The 23304-nt window shown below is 45.6% G+C and overlaps 1 protein-coding gene and 1 long non-coding RNA gene across 4 annotated transcripts; one reads left to right on the forward strand and one right to left on the reverse strand.

The window, feature by feature from the left end:
• Positions 1-459: 459 nt before the first annotated feature.
• On the reverse strand, positions 460-17451 carry PRKAR1A (protein kinase cAMP-dependent type I regulatory subunit alpha). 3 transcript variants are annotated; one of them, XM_066332338.1, is made up of 12 exons: positions 17348-17451; positions 16383-16446; positions 13816-13994; positions 8502-8675; positions 7791-7882; positions 7574-7635; positions 7034-7080; positions 6345-6503; positions 5850-5910; positions 5461-5582; positions 4796-4877; positions 460-3032 (listed from the first exon to the last, which is right to left on the reverse strand). In XM_066332338.1, the coding sequence occupies exons 3-12, from the start codon at positions 13990-13992 to the stop codon at positions 2860-2862; spliced, it is 1149 nt and encodes a 382-aa protein (XP_066188435.1). In that variant the 5' UTR covers positions 13993-13994; positions 16383-16446; positions 17348-17451; the 3' UTR covers positions 460-2859. The 3 variants fall into 3 exon arrangements, with proteins under 3 accessions (XP_066188435.1, XP_066188437.1, XP_066188436.1); XM_066332340.1 differs by having other exon boundaries at positions 5850-5902; positions 6337-6503; XM_066332339.1 differs by lacking the exon at positions 16383-16446 and having other exon boundaries at positions 17348-17445.
• Positions 17354-19598, forward strand: LOC136369476 (uncharacterized). The gene is made up of 2 exons (XR_010745025.1): positions 17354-17493; positions 19335-19598. It is a non-coding gene; the product is annotated as an uncharacterized lncRNA (long non-coding RNA).
• The last annotated feature ends 3706 nt before the right edge of the window (positions 19599-23304 follow it).

Below are 23304 nucleotides of genomic sequence, written 5' to 3' on the forward strand. Positions count from 1 at the left end.
CTTGGAGCTGGGTGTAAAACACACCCAGGTCTGAGCTGCTTCAGGTCACTCTTCACATTTTTTTCCTACTTCATCACAGTTGAAAATCCCCCTCTTCCATTTCCCACCACAACTTTTTCATGATTATCCATCACATGCTCATGAAGAGGTTGCAGAGATGGGAGCAGTCAACTTAAAAAAAAAACTCCTGAGCTCCAAAAAATCATGGCTGGGCTGGGAATTAACACCTTGGGAGAGATCAAAGCAGCAAGTATCCAGGAGCCAAACAGGACACAGGTACAAGTGCAGAGGAATTCCCAGGCTCCAGGGGAAAGGCAGGACCTGAACTCACCCCTCTGGAGTCTACACCAAGATAATCCATTAAGCTGCTTATTTTCTGCTGCCTCATTCATAACACATCCTCTAAAGCCAAAGGAAAATGAGATGTTAAGGGGCAGGGAAGAAAATAAAAGAGGCTGATTGCATTTAAGAATTTAAATCATTTTATTGCTTTACCTGCCATTAGGACAATCTATAACAAAAGGAATATAATATAATATATTAGCACATACAGTAAATCAGACTTATAGAGTCAGGTAACAATACAAAAATGGTCCTCTGGTTGACTATAGCTTCCTAGGGCAATAGACTTCATCAATTTGCTGAAGATAGACTAGCAAAAAATTACTTCTAAAGCCCTGAATGTTAGCTAAGGCAAAACTATGCCGATTGTGGTTTCAAACATATTGAAATTGCACACAAAGGTAAAGCTATAACTGTGTTTAATATTTAACTCAGACTTAGCTGATTTATCTTAAAATCTTGTAGGTAAAACTACAAAAGGGAGTAAACAGCAAGCTAAAAAGATGCAGTAGTGAAACTTGATTAGAAAGCCTTATATTAAAAAAATGTGCATTTTTTTGTGGAGCTCTAACTGGTTTACACAGTTTTTGGTGCTTTAATAAAACACAAAGAACACATATGAAGAAAAAAACCTGCAGAGTCAAAACTTAAGAAAAAAGTTTTACCAAAAAAAAACAAACAAAAAGGAAGAAAAAAAAAAAAGAACCAAAAAAAGGTAGCATTTGCTTATGCCTTAAGGACTCTGGCAGAAATCCTCTATTCAACATCTTGTGAATAGAGAACTCAAACCACAAGCATTTCAATCCCCTTCTTGGGATTTCAGTTTCAGAAATACCCTGAAACCTTTTGTAAAGGCTTGATACCTTCAGCATTATTCTCCATCAATTGGCAGACTCTTCCTGATTCTCTCCATGCCTGGGAAAATGCTGGATTTGCATCCACTCCACCTCAGAAAGGAAATAAAATGAGGGCTCCATCGTTAAAGTAGTTGCACAACAAATGCCAAACTGCTTGCTGTCACTCCCAAATACAAACCTATGCTACTTGATATAAATTACAGTTTAAAGGAAACCTTAAAAATTGCCTACCATTATTGAACTGTGGAATTCAGTAAAAACTTTGGGGAAGTCTTGGTGAGCACAGATTAATGGAACACAAAGCTGGGAAATACTGAAATACATTTAAGACTCCGCAACAGATTGAACTTGGAAAAAAAAACCAAAAAAAAGGGATGAAATGAGTGTGGTGGAAATTCCATAAGCAAGAAAAGAGAATGCACCTTTTGGCTTTGAACTGGATTCATAGTGAACCACCTTTAAAATAATGAACTGACAGCTTTAAGAACTTAAAACAACTGAGTGTTGCAGGAAAGTTCAAACATTCAGTTTTTCTGCCTCACATTCTCTATCAAGAATAATGGAGCTTTACAGACCAGCAATCTTGTACCTGCAACTGATCCTGGCCAAAACACTCAGCATTTATTTTCCCTGGTAACAAAGGGTCACTTGAACCGATGGTGATTTTTTTTAAAAGTCAACTGAGGATTAACAGAACAATTCACAGGGAAAATCAAATGTTTGCTTTTGACTTTTACACCAAGCTAAGCACTCAAACAGTACTAACAGCTGGACAGCTGCACCATTCTTACACCAACCTATGTACTAGAGACCAAAGTCAGACATTTCATGTAGCATTTGGTTCTTGCCACTTGGAACAGGAAGAGTTTTAAATGGCAAATCTATGGCTGGAGAAAGAACAAGTGAACAAGATCAGTTGCGGCAAGTCAGCAAATGGATCAACAACTGCAGTAGTTCACTGAACTATTAACCTGGAAAGCTTTTGAGTTACACTTGACAAGAACAGAACTAAGCAATCTTAAACCAGCAGACACAGGAACAATTATACTGGTAAATTCCAACTGTGGCTTTCTTAGCAGCTGATGCCTCACGATTGAACCTAGGATTACAGTACCCAGAAAATGAAAACAAAACCCAGAAAACCCCAAGCCCCGAGAAGCTCAATTACAAGGGTAGCTCTCATGTGAAAAGAAATACAGCAGGTGATGACCACAGCCTTAAAATCTGTCCAATAATTTGAGAAATGCCTTTAAAAGAACTTTTTTTCCCTCTCCCTTTTTACTGTCACCTCCTCACTCTATGGCAATGGCATGGTGCCAGGAGGTCTCTCCCTTGCTGAAGCAAGGCTGCACTGGCCTGAGTTGGACACTGGTGCACAGAGAGAAGCAAAACGTCTCCATTTGAACTTTTTCTATTAATTTAATGGGACAGCGAGCACAGAAATAATATGCTCTAAATTAATGACAGTGCCATGATAAGCAGTTTATTTTTTTTTTCCTTTTTTTCTCTTTTTTTTTTTTTTTTTTTTTTTTTTTTTTTGTGTGTGTGTGTTTTTGAACCGGACAGGAAGCTGCGAATGCCAGCGGCGATGTGGCTCTGCACAAGGGGAAGGAAGCAGTCTGCATTTCGTGAAGCGTGGCTTGGACAGGGGAGGAAAGTTTCAGACAGACAGTGATACAAAACTGTTGTACTGCTGGATGTTCCTCTTGAGGATATCCGAGCAGGGGCCCAGCACACGCTCGAACCGGGGCCGGTCCAGCTTCACACATTTCAAGGGGCCACGAGCCACGACGGTGGCGGCACGAGGACGGTTCATCAGCAGAGCAATCTCACCTGGGGCAGCACAAACAGGCAACAGAGTCACCAATCAACAGGGAAAAAAGAGGCAAAGAAATTACCCTTCTTCGCTTTAAACCGCAGAGAAGTAATTCAGGCTTTAGCGGTGCTCGGGACAAATACACAGTAATTACATTAAAAGCAGCTGTAAAGGTAATTTAAAAAAGAAAAAAAAGCCTACTTGATGGTTTTGTTCTTAAAAAGGTTGTTCACAGTCAAGTCTCTCTGAAAATAAAGCCTAAAAAAATTTTCAGTGCTGTGTGTGTTTGAGGAAAGGTAATGTTTCAATTTACCATGTAATTTTCCTAGCCAACAAGTATTTATTTTTCTAATAGTACTGCTCAATTCTGGTGTTTCTAGGAAACTCAGGACAACAAGAGCATGGTTTTGAAGTAAACATACAAATAAAACATTCATGCACCAGACAGAACCCTTTGACCCATTGCTGGCTGGCCAGAATCAAGACTCTAACTTTATCATGGGGCTGTGGAAAATGAGCATTTTTAAGTCCCACTGGATCCCCATGTCTTAAGGTTTGCACAAACACACCAAAAGCTTTGTTTCAACTGCTGAACAACATATCTGGAAATGAAGTTTTCAGCAAGCCCCCGTTATCAGCAGCAGAAACAACTCCTAACATTCCTACAAGAAGCATGGAAGAAACCACAGCAGCAACTCTGGGGTTTTGTTTGCTTGGTTTTGGACTGGAGTTCTTTCCGTGTTCAGGACTGAGGAAGAACTCGGTGTTCCTTGGAGAACACTTCTGGCTGCATTATCAGAAGGGATGTTCAAAAGAAATGAGGAAAACTTTTCCTCTGTGCCCAGTTAAAACTCCTGAACTCAGCAGCCTCCAAAAGAGAGGCTTGCTAAAGAACAAGGAGATTTTAAGGGAGAGTTAAACCCCTGAAGGAAAAGCCTGCAGCACCTGAACACAGTGACTGTGATAATACTTAGTTTTAGAGTGGAGAACACAAGAGAACACAGAGGGAAGTATTAGAAAATATGAAATGACACAGAGTGAAGTCTAGTCCTAGATCTTGAGCCAAGCAGGCCTTTGGGCAGAGCCCAAGCACTCGAGTCCATCCCAATTCAGGCCTTGCAAGAGAGGGTTTGCTGCTCACATCATCTACAGAGCTGAAAACCTGCACAACCAAAAGGATTTAGCAAGAGGAACTACCTAAAACATGAGAAAAATGTTAGGGGCTTTGAGAGGGAGAGGTTCTGACCAGGTTCCTTTCTGACCTGGAGAACAGAAGGCCAAGAAGGAATTTTCTTATCTTACTGCTGTGTAGAGAGTGACTACAAAGACAAACCCAGACTGCACAGGGAAAGACAGAGAGAAAGCAACAGGCTGCAGAACAGGAAATTCTTGTCAGGCATGAGGGAAAAACCTCTCCACAACAAGGCTGGTTAGACAGAGAAAGGAACTGCCCAGGGAGGCTGTCAGCTCTCCATCCCTGGAGATACAGGAAATTCAACTGGACACAGCCCTGAGGAATATGAAGTCATCTCAAACTTAGCTCTGCTCAGGGCAGGGAGGTCAGGCCAAATCATCTTTTACAGTAAAGTAGTGATGGAAGGATCACATCCTGTGTGCACACCTGAGTGCCAAGTGACTCTGATATTCACCTGGCACTGAGAGCAACCACAGGAGTCCAAAACAGTAATTAAACAAATCCATCTCATCTCTACCATTGACACAGCACAGACAAAATGGTGACAGTGGTGTCTGGAGCCACAGTTGTCACAACATAACTCACCAAAGTAATCAGAAGGTCCCAGTCTGCCCACTTCAACAAATTCCTCATTTTCTGACCGGCGCTGTAACACTGCAGCTGTGCCCTTCAATAAATGACAGCAGTCAAACAACTGGAATTCCCAGCATCACCCCAAACACTGAATTTCACACAGAATCAGCTGTTTTCCAGAAATAATGATGTCTCATTTAAAAAACCACTTCACAGTCCTTGCACAGTTCACCTGACTGCTGTACAAGAACTGCTCCTCTCCTCTCTAAGCATAAAACATCTTGAACATTTATATATCCACAGCAGTGACTTCTTCCTTGTTTTCCTCATAACAGTAGGAATATTATAGTATGACTAGCAAAAACCCCAGAAAAAACACAAACCACCGGACAGAAGACAATGACAACACTAGTAAAGCATTAAAAGCTACCTAGAACAGGTCTCTACTCTCAAAAAGATAATCTTTCAGTCAGAAACTTGTTATTTTCTTCCTGCAAGTATCACTTGTGAAAAAGGCAAAAATAAATCCCAAGTTACTGCATGTCCAGCAAGATGATGTTTCTTTAGGAATTCTCTGGAAGTACATTCTTATGTTTTGTTCTTCTCCAAGGGCCTGCTTAGGGACACAATAAAAAAAACAAGTCAAGTTCTGAACTTTTGATTTTGAGCTTGCTTACCTCCAAGATAATGAAGAACTCATCTCCTGGCTCTCCCTGGACCACAATCTTCTGGCCATCCTCAAATTGTACCGGTTCCAAGGCATCAGCCACAGTGAGACGTTCCCACTTGTCCAGGGATTCTATGGAGTTAAGAATTCACTTCACTACTGGAGTGATTACTCAAAGCATAAATTACACCTTTTGCTCTGTATTTACACAGAGGTCAGCGTATTTCTGGCTGCATCTGTGTGCATCAGTGATCAAGGCCTGAATTAAGAGTTATTCTGATGCAGAGAAGCAGTTGTGATGAATTACCACAACAGCCTGTAATCATCATAATGCTGGGTAACAGCTTCATTACAATGTGGCAACTGATTCCACTCCAGAACAAAAATCTTCTCACTTACCCAATATAGATACTTTACTAAGGAATTTCTCATACATATTTCTCTTTCTCAAAGTATTTCCCTATTAAAAAAAAAAAAAAAAAAAAGGAAAGGACACAAAGTAAGTTTTCTTTCTACTCGAAATAAAACTCCAGACACAAACAACTTTGACCAGGCACACAGTGTTCTGTTTCACAGACCCCAAACCCACAAGATGAAATGTTTTGAAATTGTGTTGTCTCAGTAATATTCCAGTTGAGCAACATTCCTAAAGTACTCAGCATTTACTGCAGCCTTATTAAACTCTCTGCTCAGTTTAATACTGGCATTGTTTTGCTCACTAATGCAAGATTCCCCCTTGCCCTGTGCCTGAGAGATGCACGTTGAGTAATCAGCTTTCTGATTACTGAAGAGATAGCAGGATTTGGAATAAATAACTCCAGCAAAGGACAGGCACAAGGACAGGCACCACATAACCCCCGCAAAGCATAAATCAGGGTTTTGACAGATACTTGCCATCAGGATCCTTCTGTAGCTGTCCCTGTCAATGCCCCACAACTTGACGTTGGTCTTGGCTTTGACGGTGGCAGCTCGGGGGGTGCCGTAGATGAGGGCGAGCTCTCCAAAGCTCCCACCCTCACCCACACTGGTGGCCCACTCACTGTTCACGTAAACCTGGAAGGCAGAGCATGTTCAGACACACCTCAGCTTCCTGCTGCCCTCTATTTCCCTTGGGAGTAAAAGGCAATTCTCACATCTCTGCAGAGGTCGATCATTTCAGGGTTTTATCACCGCTTCCAACCCCTGCACAATTTGTGTTTTCACTGACAAAGGGATTCTCTTCTACATCTGCTGCACAGACTCTACACACACAGACTCCTGAGAAATAACATCTCAACAAGGTCTGGGTCCTAAAGAGCTATGAATGAGCTGGGCTGGAAAATTAAAAAGTCTGGTTGTTCTTAAAGCCTGCCCCACACCTCAACTCCACCCTGCAAGGCTAAAACATCTTATTGTGTCCCAATCATTTGTTTTGAAACTCGGTCTGTGCAGCCAGACTGAGCTGTTAAGCAGCAAAACAAACTTCTGTAAGTAAGACCTTAAAATGAGAAAAGCTGCCAAAGGTAGGGTCTGCAGAGGCCTACAAATATCAGAACGTTCTTCTGCCAGGAATATGCCATTAATAAACTACCAGGAATGCTTACATCCATTTCTCCTTGATCAACAACATAGAAGTTATCGCCTTCATCACCTAAAGAACAGAAAAAAAATTTAATATACTAAACTGAATATACTAAGAAAGAACTGGCACCTCTGCCCACTTTGATGTTTAGACTCCAACAAGGTTGACAAATTTTGCACAGTTTTCAGGGTGAAACATCACATTTTGCTGATTTCACACTCCTCTCAGCCCCTTGAAAGGGGACATCTACTGGTTCCCACGAGATCAGCAGCAATTCCAGCATTACTGGAAAGGTGAACCAGATCCATAAATTGACATAACGTTCCTCAGAGTCATCAAAGCACAATATTCCCAACAGATAATCTCTTCAAGGAGGCCACATCATCCTCCAGTGGCTCTGACTCCTCACTTCAATACGAACTGATTTGGGGAACACACTAAGAAATTGTGTGGCTGCAGTGACCCTGCTTTCACATTAAAAAATAAACACAAAGCAAGAGCACTGGAGCAGAGCCAGCTCCCCAGCCCCAAATGATTCCCCAGAGCAAACCCTGGCACTTGCCTTGCTGGATGACAGTCTCTCCTGCAATGTAAGTGACGGGGAACATCGCATCGAAGATGTCACTGAAGGAGAGGACACCAAAATCAGACAAAAACCTGCACAGCTCCACACACCTGTACCCCCAACCCATCACTGCTGCTCCTGCAGCTCTGTGGTCCCACTGACCACTGCAGATTGCACCTCCACAAACCTTAACCCCACAAAGATTTCCTCCTACCTCCTCTCATTATCATCAAGATGGGTAAACAGCACGTTCTTCTCAATTGCTTTTGCCAAAGCAGCCATGGTTTTATAATCTTTTGGAATAACCTAGGAGAGAAGCAGAGAAAGCAAATGGTTCATTTTCGTCACGAAAAATTTCTGCATTTCCCATGGTAAATAAACAACTTAAATTGCTACAAAACACTGGTGGAGTTTTTCCATTTTCTTTCAAGCACTATAAATACAACCCCAAATATAGTCAATGTTTACAGACAGTCTGAACACAAGGAAAATATAGTCTTATATTATTTGATGCAACTGAAAAGCATAATTCCATGCTCACTTTGTAAGTTTTTTTTTGCAAGAGGACAAGTATCTGTTCAGCCTGTGTTTTCCTGGGAACAGCAGCAAGCCTGCTCTGCCATGAGGCCAAATGTTGTTGCAGCTGCCAAATAACTGAAGCACATTATATGTAATATATCTAAATAATATATGCACATCTAAATTCACATGACTTCAAAGGGAACAGGTCTAAGTAATGCCTGCATGGTTTAATTGCATGATAGGTTATTCTGTCCTCAGTTAAACAGCCACACACACAGGTCTGCTTTTTACAGCAATTATGACATAACAGGCTCCAGGAGCTGGATAGAGGGATTGAAGGTGGGTTCACATAAACTCCTGGATCGTGGATGTAATTTTGAGCAAGGTTTAAGAGTCAGAGCACCTTTCTAACATAAGAGGCAGCATCCTCTTCTGTGTAGACTTCTGCACTGATGGCCCCACGTCGTGATCGATATTTAACCACGGGGTTGAGGGGAGGAGGAGGGGAGATCTCATCCTCCCGGGAGTCGGAGCGAGAACCAGACTTCAGCTGATTCAACAACTGCTTGGTTTCCTCCTAAACAGGAAGGAAGAAGTGTTTGTGTCACATAATCCAAAGTGAAAAAAAAAAAAAAAAAAGGCAGCCATGTATCATGTTCCAGCCCAGCCTGCCAACACCAGGGAGCTTCCTGTGTACCATTATTCCCACATTAAGGCAAACAGGAGACTGCAGCAGCCGAGATCAAAGGCCTTTCAAACACATGGTACATGTGCCTCTCACTCCTACACCAGTCCCAGCACAATGGTGTTTATTTTATTGAGTTATCCTTCAGTTCTTAAACTATCAGTGTGAACAAGTTGATTCTGGTCTCTGCCAGTGTATTGAACAGGTGATGAGGACATTCCTCAAATGCTGAAGGCACTTTCCCAGCTGCAAACCCAGTTCCTCCTCTCAGCTGCGAGGTGTCAAAGCCTTTCTGGAGCTGAAAGACACAGGAGCAATTCCTCAGGAATTCGTGTCACATGAGAAGCTTTTGAAAGAGGTCGAGTCATGGACCAACTTGATACTCATTACCAACGTTTATTTTAGGAGAAAGAAACATGAACACTGCTTTCAAAAGAGCTGGAGGAAGGATGCTGGAGGCCAAAGGGGGATTTTTTTATGCAAACCACATGCAAACCTTGCACAAGGTTACCTGTTTTCCTTATTTCCCTCAGTTACTTAGTGTTGTAGTGATACTGTAGAAGACCAGGGTACTCATAATAACACAACTTCTAATTAACTTGACACACAGAAATTTGATTCTTTGAAAGATTCACCTCAATCAGCTAAAATCAGATTAAAAACAAAACAGGCAGCCCTGGAGTCAGAGCACTGACATCATAACAGCTCAAATGACTTTCCCAGCATTAGGAAACAGAGGTTTGGGACATTCTGTAAAAGAACAAGGCCTCATCTGTTCTCCCAGAGCTTGTAAAAGCTGGGTTTGTCCCAGTGTCCTTGATCCCAGCTGGGCAGTGAGGCTCTGGATGACACCAGCAGCCTGAGGGAAGGGCCATGGGATAACCATTCCTGGGAGTTTCCATTCCCCCTCTCCCAGAGCCAAGGAGCTCCTCCGCCTCACGTTTCACTTCCTGCTCTCCTCCCATTGATAAAGTGGTGCCACATTTCCCAGCCACGGGAGCAAAATGTATTTAAAACTCGTTTCTGTCCTCTGATTTTAGAGGAACAAGTCTCAACAGAGATGAAATAAAAATAGCCTGAGCAGTAATAAGTGTTTGGTGTAAACTGCCTCACCATCAACCACAGAACATGTTTGTTCACATACAAAATACTTAACCCATTAAAAAAGACACTTTTTAAATAAGTGAACACCAGCTGCTGGGTTTTTTCCAGTATCACATAAAATATTAAATATTGTGATCAGAAATTGAAGCACTTCAGCAGCATTTAGTGAGGGAGCTGTTATCAAAACACTCTTCAAGAGACTCCTCAGGGCGATGCTCCACTCAGTGAGAAGGAAACTGCATTAACACAAAAAAATGTAACTGGTAACTTCTGTCTGACCCAAAATGTAATATCAATTTTTCTTTTTAGTATTGTAAGGTAGGGGATGGACACAGAAACAAGTCACGGGTGGGTAAAATAATGTAATTTAATGTAATTAATTAATGTTAATTAATGCAAAATACACCAGTTATTCTAAATAGTCCGTACACCCACTCACCAAGAAGATTCCCCTGAGACAAATCATAGAATAGAACCATAGACTGGGGTTAAAAAAGACCTCCAAGATCATCAGCTCCAAACATCACTGCATCAACTAAACCATAAATCTCCAGATATTCGTATTACACACTGCCAGACAACCCTCTGCCATGACATCCTATAATCTGTTTTCATCTCTTTAATAGATACCTTCTACAATTTCTGACACTAAACCCCATTTATTAAACCAATAGATCAGAGAAAAATTGCAGTAAGACCTAAAGAAAGAGTGGCAGTTGTTACTCTCACATACCTTTGGATTTAGCCAGTGTTTATGAGGGAAAAGTGTTTGTTCAAGCCTGGAAACTCCTCATAATAAACATATAATGGATAAAGACACTCAAATTGCTCTGTACTCATCAGTACAAACATTCCCAGGATTTGAGAAAGGTGAACTTTATTCCTAAACCTATTTATTACATCTAAGGGTTGATCCTTGTCTTTCAGCTGATGAGGCAGTTCACAGTTTTCAGTGTCAGTCACAAACTGCAAGCCTTATTCTCCCTGACAAACACCAAATGTTTATGACGTCCATTTCAATTATTACACCTAATACTGAAGTGATGACACTTCACATACCCAGAATTAAGTCTAGCAGCTACTGAAGAAGACCTTCACAATTTCACACTGTAAAACCTGCTAATTGTCATTGCACCAGACACAGTCTCAACTTCTCCTGGTTAATTAGCATTTAATTTATATCGTATTTTAAACGTTTAAACATTCAGAAGCTATAAAAGCGTTTTTCAAAAGCTCTGCCATAAATTCACAATTGCACAGTATATTCTCCTAAAGTAGCTTGTTTTGCAAAAGAAACATTTAGGAAAATGGGAAAATATTTAGGTATCTTTGCAGGTCAGGTGGCAGGGAACAGGGACAGTGACTACATGTCCCTCACACTAATTCCAGCTTTCTGTAAAGCCTGATGTGCACATAACTGCATCACACACAGTATTTCAGGCAGGCACTTATTCCAGAGGACAGTCATGTCCAAGAGGCAGGATTCATCTGGCAGGCTGCAATAATGATCCCCACATTAAATTTCCATAGCTCAAGCTGCATTACACAGCCCAGGCCAGTGCTGGAGAGCTATTACAGCTTTTAGCAGGTATTGGTATTACCCGACGTGTTTGCACAGCAAAGAGAACACAGGCCTTAGCACACCATAAACAGATAAAATAAAACCATTTATACAATCAATGAGTAGTAATTAGATTCAGCTAACAGCTTTCATAACCCAGAAGAGGACATTTGAATTCCTATAGTCGCTGTAATTTTCTCGGAGGCAGCAATTTTGATGTTTCTGAACAGAAATTCTAAAGCATGTTTAAATTTCTTCAACATATTTTAATAACATGCCAGTGAATCAGCTCTGTTTGTGTGCAGTGGAAGAGATGACTTGTCAAGAGAATGAGAGAGAAAATAGCAAGCTCACTTCAGCTTTCAATGGTGCTCCTTCAAAAAAAATCCATCTTATAAAAAAAACTTGAGGTGAGATACAGTCAGAGAGAGGAAAATTTAGGAAGCACATTGAAAAGTTGCTCTGCTTTATTACAGATGTAAAAGCCAGGATTTGGGGAGGTGAAGCACAGTGAATTTCAGGCATTTTTGCTGTAGCAGAGCAGAGGACTTGGCTGGAGCTGGTTAATAACATTCCTGGACATCTGTGCTCTCCAGAGAAGGATGTCAGGAGTTTCCTGCCCAGCACAGGATGTTCACAGCTCTGGCACCTGAGAGCTGTGAGGTACCACCTCACCTGGGTAATGGGATGTCATGGGCTAGGCTGAGTGGAGAAACCACCCAGAGGAGGCTGCAGCAAGTTTTAAATCCCAGGAGGCAAGGAAAAAATGCTCCAGTTTCACTTGTAGCTACAGCTGCACTAGAGGGCACTTGGAACCCATGAGAAAAGACCCTGACCAAAATCGTGAGAGCAGTTTAAGGGGAAAAAACCCATTACCTAACCAGTTTTATTTTCAGCTTCAGTGTAGGCTGACCGAGCACACAGAGAGCAAATGTGCACCAGAATAAAATCATCAACTTATTCAATTCTAACATTCATGTCATTAAATTCAGAGCTGGACTTGTTATCTTGCTAGAAAACAAATTAACTTCCTAAATACTGTATGTTGGCCATAAATCCACTGCACAAAAGCACCCAAATAATGCCATTTAATATCCCCATATATGGTTTGGTTTAGGATTTATTCTATGCACAGTAATGCAGTTTATTTGGTAAAATTTTGTGTATAGCTACCTGTGGTGATACTTTAAAATTCCCAACCTAGCAGTACTTCAAAACTCAAGAATCCAGGGAGATGAAGGAGTCATTGTAACAGGCAGGAACAAGGGATTTTTTAAGAATCTCATTATTCACTGCTTTGTTGCTGATACACACACATACACACAAAAAAAAAAAAAAAAAAAAAAAAAGGTCAGCTCTTCATTTTATAAGCAAAATGTTCCCCAAATAAATTATGAGTTATAGCAGGGAGTCTGCAACCCTTGGTCATTTTCTAGTACTTATCCTGAACACTTCCATTAAAACACAGTTTTCACCAGACATATTTATGATCTCCAGTGTTAATTTCCTTCTTGTTTTATCAGCAATTAATAACTCTCTAGAACAAAAAAATAAGATAAATATCAAACTTCTCCATGCAAGTACTGAGAGCAGCACCTGCAAACAACTGCTGCACAAGGTCACAGCTGCATCATTTACTAATCCCATGTTCTGAGTAGAGCTGCATCCAACCTTTCCTCTGCACAAGCCTTTAATCTTCCCATTTCCATTGCAGTTCCTTTTCCTACCTGCTTAGATGTCAATATACAAAATTAACAGGGCAGAAGAGGGTGAAATGGCTGTTTCAGCTCTGAATGCTTCCCATTCCCAAGATCCCAGAATGCTTCCAACAACAACAAAACACCAAAGGGACCTCAGGACAAACACAAGAGGGACACCAACACTGAACTCCCAGGAGATGGCACAAACAGGCTCTCCCTTTCCAGAGATCTGCAATGCAAATATTTCCATTTGACTCCAGCTAGGCCCTGATAATGCCACTGGCACCACTTCTGTGCTCTACCCACATTACTGGAGATCAATGTAAGAATCCAAATGCCCTCACCAGCGTCCAGCAAGGTCAAACTCCACAGTTCTCCAGCTCCAGACACATCCATGTGTCAGCTTCCCTGAGTAAGCACTGAACTGGGATCACAGCTGTATCCCAGCTGGGTGAGTCTCCTGGTCACCCTATGCTCTGTCCTACAGGCTTTGGTATGACACAGCTGCACAAACTACTGGAAAACAGGATCTGTTTTCCAAAAGCACCGCTTCCAATTTCAAACAGTCAAAACAACTGGTCAAATCTGCAGCTCAGCCCCTAAATGACAAAGATACGTTTAAATATAAGTTGTTCCATCCTCCTTCCCTCCCATTCTGTATTTTTACCTTCTCCAACCTCTCAAAGTACTCTCTGATGAACCCCATGGGTCTCTCGGGTCTCACTGTGCATAACTGTACAATGCAATCCTTCAGCAGTTGCTGGATGTTGTGTTTTTGGATGTAAAGTTCACATTCCCGGAGGCTCCGCTCCTCCTCGCTGCTGCTGCTGCTGGAAGCTGCCATTGCTGAAGAGAAGAGAAGGAGAAGGTTAAATAATAAATAACTACTGGAAACAAAGATGCTGCTGCCCACAACAAAGATATGCTGCATTATCTTATTGATACCACAGCAAAAAAAAAACACCTTTACCTACCAGAGCAGTAACTAAGCTGAAGAAAATGCTGTGAACTTATTTAGCACCCAGAAAGAAATCAGAAATCAAAACTCTGGGGGCTCTACAGCCACAGGCAGAAAAGGAAAAGCATTTGGTTGAGCTGACAAAGCTTCAACAACTCAAGCCCTGTGAGTGCTCCAAGCCAGGGAAGATTCCAGCTGAACTTGCTGCTGTTCAGCTGAGGATTTTGTAGGACTGGAGCTGCATGGTCTGTGTGGGGTCATGGGGATGGCCAGGAGAGAGGTGGGTGGAAGCTGGAAATGTGAGAGGCCAGGCATGACCAGCATTCGGAAGTGAAACATGTTCAGGTTGAAGCCAAAGCCAAAATGCCAAGGCAGAGTGCGCTAACGGAAGTCACGGATTACAGCATCGCTCCTAAAAAGCTCCTGTGTAATTCAAACCTGCTCATACCTCATCACTTATTTCATGGATGCACTGCAATCCCAAAAATACCTCTTCAGCTGAAAATAATGAAGAGCACAGCTTTAAACATCTGTTATGATGCCAGGTTTTCAAAAGGCTTCAGCTATGACGCTTTCAAAAAATGTTCTTAAGCAGATTTTCCCTCCCTTTCCAGTTTGTTTCCACTGGGTTTCCACTTCCAGATTTTGGCAGCAGGGAGTACAGGGGAGCTCTGTGAGAAGCTGCTGGCTGCTTCCTCCATGTCCAACAGAGCCAATGCCACACAGCTCCAACATAAAACTGCCACTGCTTCAGGCTGAGACATCAATGACAGTGGCAGAGCCTTTGGGACAATGTATTTAAGCAGAGAGGAGAAATGGCTACTTCAGCCCGATAAAGGAGTGGGAATATACAGGAAAAACGACCCTGCAGCCCCCAGGGTCAGAGCAGGAGGTGATCCAGGCCCTGGAGCACAGATTCCCTGGCAGCCTGTGGCACAGCCCATGGTGAGGCAGCTGTGCCCTGCAGCCCCTGGAGGTCCATGAGGGAGCAGAGATCCACCCACAGCCCTGGGAATCCATGGGGGATGCAGAGATCCACCCACAGCCCCTGGAGGTCCATGGGGAAGCAGAGATCCACCCACAGCCCCTGGGGATCCATGGGGGAGCAGAGATCTACCCACAGCCCCTGGAGGTCCATGGGGGAGCAGAGATCCACCCACAGCCCCTGGAGGTCCATGGGGGATGCAGAGATCCACCCACAGCCCCTGGGGATCCATGGGGGAGCAGAGATCCACCCACAGCCCCCAGGGATCCATGGGGGAGCAGAGATCCACCCACAGCCCCCAGGGATCCATGGGGGAGCAGAGATCCACCCACAGCCCTGGGAATCCATGGGGGATGCAGAGATCCACCCACAGCCCCTGGGGATCCATGGGGGATGCAGAGATCCACCCACAGCCCCTGGAGGTCCATGGGGGAGCAGAGATCCACCCACAGCCCCTGGGGATCCATGGGGGATGCAGAGATCCACCCACAGCCCCTGGAGGTCCATGGGGGAGCAGAGATCCACCCACAGCCCCCAGGGATCCATGGGGGAGTAGAGATCCACCCACACCCTGTGGAAGACCCCAGAGGGGAGCAGGGCAATGCATGGAGTGTGACCTCATAGGAATCCTGGGCTGGAGTGCTTTTCTGGCAGGAGCTGTGACCACGGAAGGGAAAGCAGGCTGGAGAGCAGCCTGCAGGAAGGACTCACACTGGAGAAGCCCTTGGAGGACTGTCTCCCACAGGGAAGGTGTGAGGAGTCTTCTCCTGGGCAGGATGGAGCAGCAGAGACAACGTGTGACACACTGACTGCAATCCCCATCCTCTGGGGTGAGGGGAGGCAGAGAAAATCAGGACTAAAGCTAAGGCTGGAAAGAAGGGAGAGGCTCAGGAAGATGTTTGTAAGATCTGGCATTATTTCTCATTATCCTACTCAAATTTAATTAGTTTAATTTATTACCAATTTCCTCAAGCAGAGTCTGTTTTGCCCATGATGGCAAGTGGTGAGTGTTCTCTCCCTTATTTCAGGCCAGGAGCCTTTCCTTACATTTCCCTCCTGTGGCTGAGTTGAAGAGGGCAGTGATGGAGCAGTTTTGGTGGGTGCTTAGCATCTAGCCTGGCTGAACCCACCACAAGGTTATAAAACCATTTTAAAATATGCTTTTTACATATACATGTATATAGACACACATTTCACGCCATCTTTTCATAAGAAAATTAACATTGTGAGAGGTAAAGAAACAGGAAAGAATTTCTCAGGGCATTTTTGGATGAAATATAAATAAAGTTACCTGGTACAAGGAGTGTGGCAACAGCTTATTAATATGCAGTAAGATATGTTGATCCCGGGATCAGCTTTTGAAAGGGAAAAAAAGGATTCAGTCAAAATAATTTTGAGAAATGACAAGTCACCGAAGTCACATCACGGTTTTTATCCTGCTGAGGAAGCAGCATGAAAACCCAGGGCACAGAGACAACGTAGCAACGTGCTCCTCTGAATTCCGCCGCTGGAGATTACAGACGGCTTCGAGTTAACACGGAATTACCAACACTTCAACCAGGTTTCATTCTTGTCACACTTAATCCCCGCTCAAGGACACGCACACATACACACGTGTAGCGTGCGTTGCATAAACAAAAGCGTGGCCTTCCCACGGGCTGGGAAAAAAAGGAGCCGAGAAGTTCCCCAGTGACTCCTTTTGTTTTGCCAGCGCTAATGAAGGTCAGCGCTAATTCAGCGGCCCCGGAGGCTCCGTGAGCGGCCACGGGTCACGGGAGAAGGGCAACAGCGGTGCAGGAAATGCGATATCACGGGCAAAACGAAAACTCCGCTGTTTCTACGAGCCGGTTTTTTTTTTCGGCACGTTCCCGAAGCTTTCCCGAGCTCTCCAAGGCGTGGCTGCGCCGCCCAGCCTTCACAGAGCGCGGGGCTGCGGCCTCAGAGCCGGGGCCACCGGGGAGGCACGGAGCCGGTACCCCCGGGGCAGGGCACACGGAGCCGCGGCCGTACAACCGGCCCAAAGGCCCGGAAGCGCCGCCCCACAGCCCCGCGGGGTCCCCTCGGATACCGGCCCGAGAAAGCGCCGGTGCCCTCACAGCAGCCCCGGAGCCGCGGCCCCGCTCCCTCAGCCGGACCGGGCCGGCCCCGCCCCAAGGCCGCAGCCTCCCGCTCCGCGCCCGTCCCCCGCCCGGTTCTCATCCCCCCGACCCCGCCACAGCCCCGGGGCCGCCCGGCCGCTGCCGCCGCCCCGCTCACCTGCGGCGGCTCCGCCGGGACCCCCCGCCCGTCCCGGCCCCGGCCGCGGCCTCGCTGCAGCGGCGGCACCGGAAACCGAGCGGCCGGACGGGCCCCGCCCGCCGTGACGTCAATGCGCCTCGCTCTCGCCCGGGCCCGTCGCCGCGGTAACCTTAAAGGGGCAACGGTGGGCGCGGCGCGGGCCCGGGCGGGGGAACGGCGCGGGAGGAGCCTGCGGCTTTAAGGCGCGCGGGGCTGGCGGGAAAAGGGTGGAGGGGGGGTGGTCCGCTGAGGGGAGCGGGATCCCCTGAGGGGAGCGGGAATGGCGGGAGGAGAGGGAAACCCTGAGAGGGATCTCCTGAGGGGAGCGGGAATGGCGAGAGGAGAGGGGAACCCTGAGAGGGATCTCCTGAGGGGAGCGGGAATGGCGAGAGGAGAGGGAAACCCTGAGAGGGATCCCCTGAGGGGAGCGGGAATGGCGGGAGGAGTGGGAAACCCTGAGGGGAGAAAGATCCTCTGAGGGGAGCAGGAATGGCGAAAGGAAAGAAGAACCCTGAGAGGAGAGGGATCTCCTGAAGGGAGCGGGAATGGCGAGAGAAGTGGGAAACCCTGAGGGGAGAGGGAATGGCGAAAGGAAAGAGAAACTGTGAGAGGAGAAGGATCTGAGGGGAACGGGAATGGCGAAAGGAAAGAGAAACCCTGAGAGGAGAAGGATCTGAGGGGAACGGGAATGGCGAGAGGGAAAGGAAACCTTTAGAGAAGAGGGATCTCCTGAAGGGAGCGGGAATGGCGAGAGGAAAGGGAAACCCTGAGAGGAGAGGGAATGGCGAGAGGAGAGGGAAACCCTGAGAGAAGAGGGATGCCCTGAGGGGAGCGGGAATGGTCGGGAGGAGAGGGATGCCCTGAGGAGAATGGGAATGGTCGGGAGGAGAGGGATGCCCTGAGGAGAACGGGACCCGCCGTCTGGAAAGGACCCAGTTAAAAGATGAGAGAGACTGTTACAGATGGAGGGAAATAAACGATATTCGAGTTTGGCAAAGATTTCACTATAATCGATGCGAGTCCGCGTGAGGAATTATTTAATGTGTCTTTATTGCTGAGATGAGCCCTTTGACTCCCTTCAGTTTGTCTACTCCCAGCTGTAAGAAATTTAAAGTAAGTCACGGAATATCCGGGCTGTGCTGGCACAGGCAGAGCCCATCTCTGGGCTCGGGAAGGAGAAATGATCCCTAAAAATGAACCCTGAATTGTGCATTTGCTGATCTTGCAACACAGAACTGAACTTTTTACTCTAATGTTACATCATTTCAGCCAACGCTCGCTTGTGCTTAACAAATGTGGGAGAATCACGTAATATACACTGAAAATTACTCTCAATAGCGACAGTTTAATGTATATTTTGATATAGGAACACAGTGGTGGTTGTGCAGTGACACACAAACCATCAGGAACTACCTGTTGTAGGGGTGTCTCATTTATTAGTTCTTATATTAAAGAAATAAAGAGTAATAACTTGGGTGTAGATCTTGGACCTGCAATTGTGACAGACCCAGTCCAGCCCCTGAGCTCACATTCCCCAAATCTTTGACAGCTTCTATCTGATCTGGGTTAGTTGGAAGCCAGGGTTCAGGAACTTCTGACATTAAGTTCAAAGCTGGTACTTTTACAAAGAATATAAATAAGTAATTAATATTCGTGAATCATTGTCAGAGTACAGCATCAAAACACCCAGTTACTTGCTCACCTGGTTTTAGGACATTTCCTTCTGTAACTCAAAACTACTGGAAGCTTCTGAACACCACAAAAACTCATCTGCATTCCCACCTACACATTTCTTTTTCGGCTTTTTACCTCTCCTTTTTTTTTTTTTTTTCTTTACAAGCTGCCTGCTAGTGTATCTCACTCCTCCTTGTCTGGACAAGTCCCGGTGCTGTTTTGGGATAGATCCCATCTGCAACAAAGCTCGGCCCAGTGTGTAAAACCTGTTCTGCAACCTCCTCTTTCTTAGGGAAACAAGTATTCTGTTGTACTTGACGCAATCCCTGCTGGAGTCCTGGAGCCAGGAGAACGAGGAGGGGAACAGAACTTTCAGGAGGAGCCTTGTGAAGGCAGCCCAGGTTCACTGGACACAGCTTCCCCCGGTGAGTCAGCACTGCTGATCTCTCCAAGTTAAATCACACTTCCAGGAGCTGATGCTCCTGTGTCCCCACGTGTGAATTCTCACACCGCCGAAGATGTAAGGGAAATTAAAAGCAAACAAAGCCCTGTTCCATTTGGTCTGAATTACAGTCAGATCCTGGTCTTAACCATCTAATTAAACATTCCTGAGTAAGGAACTGGCATTACCATCAGCACTATCCCCACTGAACTTTCATTTCAGACAACTCCATGAATCCATTTCTCACAGAGCAATCTTCTGCCCAGGGTTCTTCTGTGGCTGCTGGAGAGCAGAGCAGAGCTCAGGGGGAAAGAGTGTGTGAGCCAAGGTGGGAAGTAAGAGCACAGACGTCACCCACCCCTGCTGTGTGCATGGAACAGTGAGCTGCTTGAAATGTCAGTGACAGCCAAACTAACAGTGGAGCTGGAGCTGGAGTGCCAGGGCCTTCTACTGAAATCACCACCCAACTTAGGACCCTGTTCTGAGGTGCCACAGCCCTGGAGCAGCCTCTGGGGTTGAAACCAAGTGAATCAAACCAGTGGCAGAATGGAGCAGCCAATGGTTTTGTCACACAAACACAGTTTTGGGTGTTCAATGCTGCATGCCCGTCACTGTTGAGGTACAAATGGGGTTTTAAAGGGGCAGAGGACAACCTGGAACACTCCTGATCAGAGTGACTGCAGCATGTGTGCTGTCTTGAGGTGGAGCAAATGGGGAAAGAAGTAGTTTTAGTGGTACAGAAAGGTTTCACCTACAAACAGAAGCTGCCATTATCCCAAACAGCCCTGAAATCTACATCAGAAAATCGGTGGAATTTAAACCTGTGAGCTCACTGTGCACCATGAGGTGCCAGAGGTAGAGTTCACACTGTACCCTTTGGGCATGGCTCCTTGTATTTCATTTAACTAGCACTGAAAATAACCCTCTCTTACTGCTGCACACCTTGGCTCACAGCACCACACAGTGATTCATAGGAAGATCCATAGATTAGAAACCAAAAACACGCAAAAATATGTTCTCTTTTAACAACAGATTATTTGAGGAAATCTGGGTTCCAGGTCAAACTCTGGATCCTGACAGCTTTCAGTGTGACACTTCAGTGTACCTGCATGCAGGGACAGAATGACACTTGTCCCTCAGCAGTGCAGTGTTTGCCAGGGAGTCTGAACCTCTGGATGAGCGCGAAAATCTGTCATTTGGCCACATTAAAGGTGGTAAAGAACCACAGCAAGGAATTGATATGATCCAAAAAGAGTCTGAAAGACAGTGCTTGAACTTCCTGCTCTGACCCCACCATGAGTCACGGGCTCAGAACCCCTGTGGACCCTGAGACGTGGCCTGTGGAGGCTTTGGTCTGGCTGACGTCAGCCCTGTGAAACAGTCCCCAGTGCAGAACCAGTTTGCTATGGGCACATCCCAAACCATTTCCATATGTTGCTTTGAAGAAGAAAATGACTGGTAAGACTCAAAACAGAGGAAGCAAGTGCCAAGAAGAAAAAAAAAAAAAATGCCCTGAAGTGCCCAGATCTAACAGATAGACCAGTCAGGGGATCCATCTCCATGTGCCAGATGTGTCTGCTGCAGCACAGCCCTTCAGACTCCCAGCGTGTTCCCAGCTGGAAGGCTCCCAACACCCAAGGGGCAGCACTGGGAACATTTTACCTCCTGAGTCAGTGCTGTGAGGGAGGCTGTGATTATCAGAGCTGTGTCACACAGCTCTCCTGTGTTGGCTGAACCACAGCATGCTGAAAAAGCCAGGATACCCCAGTTAAATTGTGACATTGATAATGGTGCCCTTCCTGCCACCCAGCCAGGCTGAACTTGAACTCAGCGTTCTCTTTTCTGGCCTAGGAAGTTCTGTCCTAGAACCTGCACCTCAACAGCCAGGCAAGAAGTCTCTAAGCACCCTCCTGACATGGGAACTCCTTGCTCAGGTGTCTCTGCCCTTCAAGGATTCTCCCTCTCCTCAGCTCCAAGAAGGACAGACATTAGTGCAGTGGTAAGCAGTTCCAGGTCAGGGTTAGGCTGCCCCACAAGAACTGGGAGATAGAAAACCACCTGAAGTGAGGCAAAAAATGCCCCTGCAAAGCTCATGCCTCCAGAGAGAAGGAAAGAGATTGGGAGAGCAGCAGGTCTGTGCCTCCTGCAGTTTGGATGTGAACAGGCTTTGTTCTGCATCATTAACTTTATACAACCTCTGGGCAGCCTCAGCAGTTCATGAACTGCCCAAGCATCTGCAAATGTGATTCTTGACTTCGAGATCTCTCTGACACAAACCAAATTAAAGAGCACTGAGATAGTGTGCAGCTACTGCCGACTTCTTTTCCGGGAATGCCTGTGAAATACTCCCAGTGTTTCTTTTGTAACAGAATGTAAATACCCCCATTGAATAGAATCCTCAGTTCTTGTGCTTTTAACACAGTCTGGGGAGAGCTCCCTCTCCGAGTAGCATTTGGGACACAGTTCTCCTGCAAGATAAATGCACACATAAAAGCATTCAAAACATTTGAATTTGCTTATGTGCTTTTCTCTGAAAGCAGGTGGCAAAGTAAACACATTGGTCAGATCCCCTCTCCTTGGTCTGGACTGACATCCAAACAATGTCTGGACTGACATCTAACAAACTGGCTACAGAACCAAGCCATTTCTGAGGCGAGTTGCTGCCTCCCTCCCCCCAAGATAATAGAGCATTTTCCCAGATGGAAGGAACCCACTTGAAAAACAAAAGGTCTTTGAAATGTCAGCTCAGGCTTGCTTGGCCCGTGCTGTGTGCCCACAGGAAAACGATAGAGCCCTTTTTCATTCTCCAGCTGTAACACTTACATCTGAAGCAGCAAGATGATTTAGAGATGCAGCTCTAGATTCCTGCTCTCCTACTGATTTCCAGCCTCTCCTGTGGAAGTCACTTAGCCTCGCTCCATCTCCAGCACAACGAGGATAAAAGAACTTTCTGGGCTGAGCATCAATCCAAGCTCATGGGAGGTTTGCATGCTCCAGTCATGGGGATCAGTAACTGAACTTCAGCAAGCTTCAAGCCAGTCACAGGAGAACTGATCCAGTGTGGCTGGCAAAAGAAGTCAGGACATTGCATCCACATGGAAGGAGGCTCCCTTGGCTGCTGTGGGCAGTGTAGATGCTGCTGTGCATTCTCTGAGTTTGAACTCTGCTATTAATGCATTTATTACACCAATGTTTTGTGCCACTTCTCTGAACCCCTCGTTGTCTCCTTTAGCATGGAAGAGGAGAAAGGTGATAAATGTTCCGTGCTGAGAGGCCGGGCAGTGAGCCTGCCTCTCCCAAAGCCCTCCCTGCCCGCTGCTCCCTGCTCTGCTCACACCAGGCTGTGTGGGAACCCGACGTTCCTCTGGCTGTCGGGACCTCCGTGTGTTCCCAGTCTCCCTCTCACAATGCAACTTGTCCTGATCTCTCACGTCAGAACATTTTTTGATCTTTAGATAATTACAGAGGAATTACAATTAGTGCTGTATCCAAGACTTAAAGGGAAGGCAAAAGTTTCTCTCTCCCCCTTGGAGTTTTAACCCCTTTGCTCTGTGGGGTACAGGTCTTATGATTCTCAGCTGAAAACACTCCAAGACTTTACAGAGTCCAGTGTGCACCCCAAAGAGGCAGGAAGAGGAGCCACCCTTGGCCTGTGCTGCTCCTGTGAGCAGTGTCAGGCCCCCAGTGAGATAATCCATGACCAGGGCAAGTGTGATGTCCTAATGCTACTTAGGGAAATGGAGCATTTGCCAGAGCGAGGACAAGATAAGGAGCATTAATCCAACTTACAAGGAAATGCAACATCCAGTTGCGAGCTCTC

Source organism: Sylvia atricapilla, chromosome 18, assembly GCF_009819655.1.
Source record: "Sylvia atricapilla isolate bSylAtr1 chromosome 18, bSylAtr1.pri, whole genome shotgun sequence".
In the NCBI taxonomy this organism is placed as follows: Eukaryota; Metazoa; Chordata; class Aves; order Passeriformes; family Sylviidae; genus Sylvia; species Sylvia atricapilla.

Coding starts and splice junctions, on each gene's coding strand:
- PRKAR1A (XM_066332338.1), bottom strand. CDS start 13,992: ATGGCAGCTTCCAGCAGCAGCAGCAGCGAGGAGGAGCGGAGCCTCCGG. Junction 5,911..6,344: donor GCTACAGAAGGATCCTGATG/GCAAGTATCTGT, acceptor TTTTTTTAATAG/GGAAATACTTTGAGAAAGAG. Junction 5,583..5,849: donor TAGTAAAGTATCTATATTGG/GTAAGTGAGAAG, acceptor TTAACTCCATAG/AATCCCTGGACAAGTGGGAA.